Source organism: Miscanthus floridulus, unplaced genomic scaffold, assembly GCF_019320115.1.
Source record: "Miscanthus floridulus cultivar M001 unplaced genomic scaffold, ASM1932011v1 os_2105_1_2, whole genome shotgun sequence".
Taxonomy (NCBI): Eukaryota; Viridiplantae; Streptophyta; class Magnoliopsida; order Poales; family Poaceae; genus Miscanthus; species Miscanthus floridulus.
This window is the reverse complement of record NW_027098102.1, coordinates 1-7510: the sequence shown is the minus strand read 5'-3', so window position 1 is coordinate 7510 and position 7510 is coordinate 1. Positions and strand designations below refer to the sequence as shown.

Here is a 7510-nt window from a genome sequence, read left to right as displayed (position 1 = left end):
AGGATAAGAACAAAAATATAGTGTGTGCTGGCACAAATCATAGTTAACATATTATAATTTTTTCTATAGAAAGACAAGGACAAAAATGTGGTCTGTGTTGGCACAAATCACAATTAACATACTACAATTTTTATCTATAGAAGGACAAAGACAAATAACTAAAATGTGTTGGCACAAATCACAATTAATATATTAAAATTTTTTGTCTACATGAAGACAAGGACAAAAATATGATACGTGTTGGGACATATTGCGTATCCTCAGAACTAAAATTGCGGTGCTCAATACCTGCAATTTGAATCATCGTTGATTGCAATTAATTAACTATATGTTTTGTTTTCATGAACAGGAAAGATTAATAGGAACAAAGCACCACAACTACTATGGAGAAGAACAACAAACAAAAAAAATTCAGTAGTATTACTGTGGATGCATCTTATTTCTGTAGTACTGCACCAAGACAACCTGAAAGTAGCTAGAGCATATTTTGCAAGCTATGAGGTTTTCTTATCTCAAAATTTGATATTTTGTATGTGAGAAAATTCTCTGTTAATAGTTTCCAAATAACAAAAACTACTCTTTTTCGGTCAGTGTCAAGAGCCGATGAAGTGGCACATTTTCTTCTTTAGACATATATATTAGGTTCTAGTATAAACCATAACAATATGATGACACGACTTTAATTTATAGATATAGAAAAATGGTTAGCAAAATATCTAGCTAATCCTTCATCACACTGGGGTTGCATCCCAATGTAATAATTCCCTCAAGTCACAAGTCGCAAAGGGACAGACTATGAGTTCAATGAGATGTTTTAGACAAAATGGTTAACATAGATTCTTAATAGGTATGTCAGGAAAGTTAGATCCATCGACTATGCATCCAGACAGGTCTTAGGCCCATACTCACACTCTATGGAAAACCTTTTGGCGTTGAATTATATATAAACTACTAAGTTGTAAGCTAATCCATTCCTCTTTTGATTTGCAGGTTGGTATTTCAAGGGATTTGGAAATGAACATTGAAAGTTATCACAAATTTGCTTGAAACAATGTAAATGCCAATTACAGTCATGAGGTAACTAAAATTTTCACATATTGCAAATGCTCAAAACTACAATTGCGGTGCTCGGTAGTTGCAATTTACATTATTATTGATTGCAATTAATTGACAATGTTTTTTGTTTGGTTTTCATGAATATAGGAGAGATTAACAGGTATAGAGCGCGCACTACAACTACTATGGAGAAGAACAAAGATGGCAAAGGAGCTGGTCTTTTGGTTCTAGGCAGATAGGACTAGGCTAGACCTGAAGGCTAAAGGTTGTGCTTCTACGATGCACTATGATTTGAAATCCGACAACACAAAGATAGCGATCGCTTCATCAGCTACTATTTTCTTGACAGGAAGATGCAATTTAGCTTCCACGAACAAGATCAAAACCATAAGCAGTCACTGCTCAGAATGTTAGGGTCCTACATTCAAAAGAACATCGATTATCCTACTCCTGCATTCATTTGATAAGAAAAAGAATGATAAAAAAGACTGACCTTGCAAGGTTGCATGCGAAGGATGCTTATAATAGCACTTACAGCCTCAACACCATCATCTTCAGCTTTAGCCATGGATAGATCAACATGAAACACAACAAATGCGTCAAAATCAACAAAATATCATTTGTCACTTCAAATGGAAAGGCATGAATTCATTTCACAAATCGTCTGAGCAGATTAAGTGTACAAACATAGATGTAGATCCCAGTTTAGTGCATTTGCAAGGAGTCAAAGGGCATCCAACAAACAAATTAACAACTTCACTAGAAACTCAAAAGGACCTAGAAGGCTAGAAGCTCAATATACTAGTGCGTTTAGCAACAAAATATGCATTAACACAAAGACAATTAACAATTACAATTGTTTCCATAGTCAAACAAGGACAAACATTTGATCTGTGTTGACACAAATACAAGATTTCTCAACATAATTGCACATGAAAAACACCATAATTGCAGTAATTGAAGTGTGCAATTTACTACTTATAAATGTGCAATCAAGAAATGGATACTAACCACTAAGATGCAAATCAGGAGCTGCAGTTTCAGACAAAGGATATCATTTTGATTTACGGGGAATAGCTTTGGGGACTGAAACATGCAAATCAAGACAAGAAACAGTTTGAACATTCTTCACACCACCTAAGTTTAGGTTGTCATTGGACTGAAAATAAATAGAAAAAATGGAAAAATATAAATACTTTTAATCATAGCAACAATCATTTCAAAAGCAAGGAGACAAATCATGCAACTCAGATTATTCTATTTTAGATAATCAATGAGTTACATAATACCAAAAATGATTACCGGATTTACAGATCCTAGAATGTTGGGCAAAACTGCATTCACAGGGAAGATTTTCAGAACGAAGTTTACAGGAAGATATTTTCTATTTGAACACAACTTTATTTCTTTTTTTGTTATAACTAAACTAAACACAACTTTCTTGTACAGTGTATGGTATGCAACACCAACTTGTAGTGTACATCTTCCACAGAGCTACATCAGCTACCTGTCACGCAGGGCTATAGATGACCTGCAGCTGTATGCACATTTCTTGCTACCGTTACCTTTTACATGCTGACACCTGAATTCATAATTCAGTCAACTCACTATCATCATAGAGACAATTAGCCTGTTCGGTTGGCTGGTTCGTTTTGTTGCTGGTTATGAAGAAGTACTGCTGGCTGGTTTGTGTGAGAGAAAAATACTGTTCCGGCTGAAAATTTACGATCGTTTACGATAAGCCACAGCCAAACGAACGGGCTGAATACCATCGAAAAGGTCAATGCCAATACCACTACGTCTGGAAAAATATCGGAGGGAAGGAGGGGTGCCCCAGACGCAAAGTGAAAAAGGCCTGCTGTCTAACCTTTAGGGCAACGGAAAAAATGAAAAAAAAACAAACAAATGCTATCAGACAAAGCAACCAAACTAGCTCTACAGACCCCTACCCCGATCATTGGTTCTCTAGATTCAGTTAGCACAAACTAATGGAATACAAGTTCAGACTAGAAAGAACAAAACACCTGCAAGTCCAGTTTTACGATCTTTGGAATTGTATGCTCCTCACTAAAAGAAACTTGACTCCAGTGACACCACTAGCAAATACATATAGAGAACTTTAAAAACTTCAATGAATGCAGTAGCCTTGGCCGACGACATTAGTAATTGCAGCCAGCCAACCCAGCCGTAGATTGGGATTCACCTGTTGCTTCTGGCTAACGCAATTCGCTTCACTACTTGCAGCTGGTGGATTTCTGGCTGGAAGAGGGCTACAGTGAGACAACAGTAACGGAACAAAAACACAACCAATCGAGCAAATTGACACCACATCAGGAAAGGGGATTGAATAAATCAAGCAACAGATGAGGAACACATATCAAGGGGCTAATGTAACAAGATAACTTTATGGAGTATCTTCATATACATTAGCATTTCTCTATTTGTTCTTTTTTCTAGTGTTTAAAATGACAAGCTATAAACATGGCATATCGCCCTAATCTAATCTGCAACTCACCCTGTTGGAAGCTGCAAATTCAGGCAGGGTTCCTGCTATCACTTTGAGCCAGTGATGAGCGAGTGACAGATCCAGATTTGCCTCCCAAGACCTTTCAAATGCCATCCTCCATCCTCGTCACTTTCCTAGAATAACCGAGCTTCTCAACACAACAAAATGGAACAGATCGGGAGACATTCAGCAAAATGGACGGATCCACCGTCGTTCTGTACACCAGAATCCAAACGGATCATCCCTTCCTAAAAACCGTAACTAACACAAATACCTAAGAATCGCACGAACAAGGAGCCGAAACCGAAACCCCGGGGCACAAATCGCATAGGCGAGGACAGGGCACCAAACCTGAATCCTGGGGGGCGCGGCGTGCGAAAGCAGATCTCGAGCTCTGAGACTGGTGGACGCAAGCGAGGCTCCGATTCGGCGAGGGGGAAGACGAGGTAGGGCAGGGCGGTCGGGCGGGCAGTGCGCCGGAAGATCGCCGCAACACCACAGAGGAAAGCGCCTCCACTCCGCTTCCTCTCCTGGACAACAACGGCGACGACGAGTCATGAGAGCAGCGGCATGAGGGAGGAGTCTCCGCGATGGAGCTAGAGTGGAGGCTGCACGAGCTCCAACACTGGCAGGATAGGGAGCGGACCGAGGCGCCGGAGTCAGCGCGCGCATGTGCTTTGTTAAGGAACTTAGAATTTCACTTAAGAACATCCATAAAGCTCAAATACATGGACTTTTCAGTGGACATCTCCAAACACATCTGGTTTGAACTTGATGTCTATAGGCGTAGCAAACTTCGTATTATTCTAATCTGTCGCGTTCGCGCTCGCGCTCGCGCCCGCTCTGCTCCACTTGCGCCCGCACCAATGGCCATCCCTGGGGCCGAGTTCCACACAACAACGTCGGCATTCACGCTTCACCTCAGAGATGGTGCCGCTAGTAGTCCTCATCTCCGCGCCACGGCTGCAACCGGACTGCGGAGGCGCATCGTCGTTCGTCTCATGCATGGGGAGAAGAACAGGGCGGCGGTGAGTGAGATGAAAGGGGTTGCGAGGTGATGCAAACAACCACTTAGGCCACACGGATTGAGCTAGACCCTAAAAACCAAATCCATTTTTGTTTCTCTGGATATAGGCTCTCGTTGTGCTTTAAATACCTAGCCTGGCCTGTGAGCCATCGAGGATAACAAACAGGCCGGCCTAGCGAACTGAGCCTAGCTCATCAGTTGGTTAGGTTTTGTGTGATAGAACCTGCTCAAATCATCGACTTAGTATGGGTGTTCGTATTTTTCTGGGTTTTTATTTCAAGATTTAACGGTGTTTTGCTTTCAGTGGTAGGCAATGTTCCCGTCGAAAGCGAGACGCCTATGGTGCCTTCGTCAATCTTGAGATCTGCCGGCGTAATCTTACGGAGGTGCTCATATGGGTAAGGTTTCCATACGTGCGTTCATAGGGTGAATGTGCGTGCGCCGTGAGCGTCTGCTTTACTGTGTAATTCAAAAAAAAAAAAGAAAGAGACCGCCCTGTCCCAAAGGCCCTCAACGAAGGAAACAAACAGGCCGTAGACACACGTGAACAGAATAGTAAAGCTAGCAAAAAAAATTTTTTGGTCAAAGCAGCCACACTACTCACTTCGTTTTTCTTTCATATATAAACTCAAAAAAAGTAGATGCGAAGGGATAACATCCACGAATGCCATATTAGTATAAAAAATACTAAACTCGAGTCCATGCACGCACGCCACTAATAACAGCACTTATTCTTCTGCCACGAAATTGCATCACGGCTCTTGTGATCCATGTATAGTAGCATATAATAATCAGTTTACAGGTCGGGGTAATTATGCTTAACTAGACGAGCCAGTTCGAGGCCATCGGGCATAGGAGCCACACGACAAGCGGTAAGCCCTTCTGTGATGTCCACCGTTCCAGAGCTGAAAATCAAGTCAAGCAGCGCACCTGCAGCTATCCCAATGACCACACCAATTCCAAACCCAGCGACTGCTCCGATTACCGTGACAGTTGCAGAAGCGAGTTCAATGCTAAGCGCTCGGAGTCCAGCTTGTATAGCAACATTAGCTACCTCACTGATCGCAAGGGTAACTACTTCACTTAACGCACTCACTGCATTTCTAACTGCTGCCTCCGTCTTATCCTCTGCTGTGTATATGTCCCACACCATTGCTGCTGCTGTAAAAACCAAAAATGCAACCCCGACTGTTCCCAAAGCATCAACTGAGTAAGTCACCACAGATTTTCCTTGACCCGCTTCCTCAATAATAGTTTCATATACCTGACGAACATGAAACATTGCAGTGATATATATTCAAGTACCACTTTACCATACAATATATAACCCCCTAGCTACTTTCTCAAGGAATTAACACGCCACATTATGATTAAAATTTATCATGATGTCATCTTATCATAAAACCCAAAACTAAAATGACCTCACTCCAAAGTTAGAAAAGGTTCAAACCGATTCTAACGGAGGAACCATTTTATGAAGAAATGACTCCACTTTAGTGTTCACTATATATGCTCAATTCCAAGATATATTAAGTAAGGCCCTGTTCTTTTGTCATGAAGTTATTTCAGTTTAGTACAACTCGAAAACTCCAGAGCTTGACAACTTCTCATCGGAATCAATTCCAGAATGATTCAAGTACCATTGGAAAGTTTTTGATATAAAATTTTCATTTGATTACGATATTGCTATGCCTTACATATAGTTTAGATGGTCAAAAATGGATATTGAATCACCAAATTCAACAACTTCAATTCAGTTTAGTTCAGTTCAACAAATGGCAGCTCTTAAGAACATAACCTAAATCATTTTATGTCCCGACTTCTTTCCTTATTAAAACTTTTGTTCGAAATACAGTACCACAAACTTATATATATATATATATATATATATATATATATATATATATATATATATATATATATATATATATATATAAATTGGAATAATATTATAATATTTAAAACTGAGAAAAAAGTGTACTATGGTACCTTAACCATTGTTCATTAAGCAATTAATTTATGATAGGCCTGTAAAGGGCAAGGTTTAGAGAGTAAGTTAGTTCATACCTGTAGCTTTTGGATATTATCCAAGTTTTTAAAAGGCTTATTAAAACCAAGCTTTGCCGTATTTCTGCATGTACCATGGGACAGGCAGGAAAACAATTGTTGTGAGTACTACAAAAGCACTATCGTTAAATCTAAAGAGTAAACAAATATTATGTTCTCTAAGTGATTCCAAAATTCTTTTGTTTGTTCTAAGCAATGTTAAGCAAGTACAACAAAATTTCTACAAATTTCAGTAAAGTTCAATATCTTACTATTTTCATAAACCAAAGTTAAATAACCTTGTGATTTAATCCAACACTTGTGAGATCGAATAATTTTATCAATTTTGGTTTCAAATTCCCATTGTGTAAGATAATAATACTGATAATAATGATGGTGATGATGTAGGGACATACCGTTTCACAAGATCCTCAAAATTGATGTTGTTTTCCTTGAGCCATCTTGAGAATTGATTTGGGATAAAATGCTGAAACTTTTCGGCATACTCAAGCACGGCTTTTTTATACGTGCCGGCCTCAAGAGCAAGACGTTGAGCTTCCTTCTGTTGGGTGGCTGGATCGAGCCACTTTAGCTGCTTGATGAGATCATCACTGTGGCTCTTGAGCTTGTCAAGGTAGGTGTGACGGGTGTTGCAACTACGAATGAATTGTAGGGATGTTTGGATGCCTTTGGTGCAGTATTCATAGACATCCTTGGCAATATCTTGCTTGGTGGGGTCCTTCTCGGCCTCCGTCTGCGTTACCATTTCCTGTGCACTATCAAGGATGTGGTACACCACATCACGGGCGTCTTTGGCAACATGGAGATACTCTTGTTGCTCAGCATATGACGTGAACTGGAGCTCTTTAAGCTTC

The 7510-nt window shown here is 40.0% G+C and overlaps 1 protein-coding gene across 1 annotated transcript; it reads right to left on the bottom strand.

Annotated features, from left to right (window-relative positions):
• Nucleotides 1–5187: 5187 nt before the first annotated feature.
• On the bottom strand, nucleotides 5188–7504 carry LOC136534631 (uncharacterized). Its single transcript, XM_066527035.1, has 3 exons — nucleotides 7052–7504; nucleotides 6657–6720; nucleotides 5188–5853 (listed from the first exon to the last, which is right to left on the bottom strand). Exons 1-3 carry the CDS (start codon nucleotides 7399–7401, stop codon nucleotides 5386–5388), a joined length of 882 nt encoding a protein of 293 aa, XP_066383132.1. The 5' UTR covers nucleotides 7402–7504; the 3' UTR covers nucleotides 5188–5385.
• Nucleotides 7505–7510: the final 6 nt, after the last annotated feature.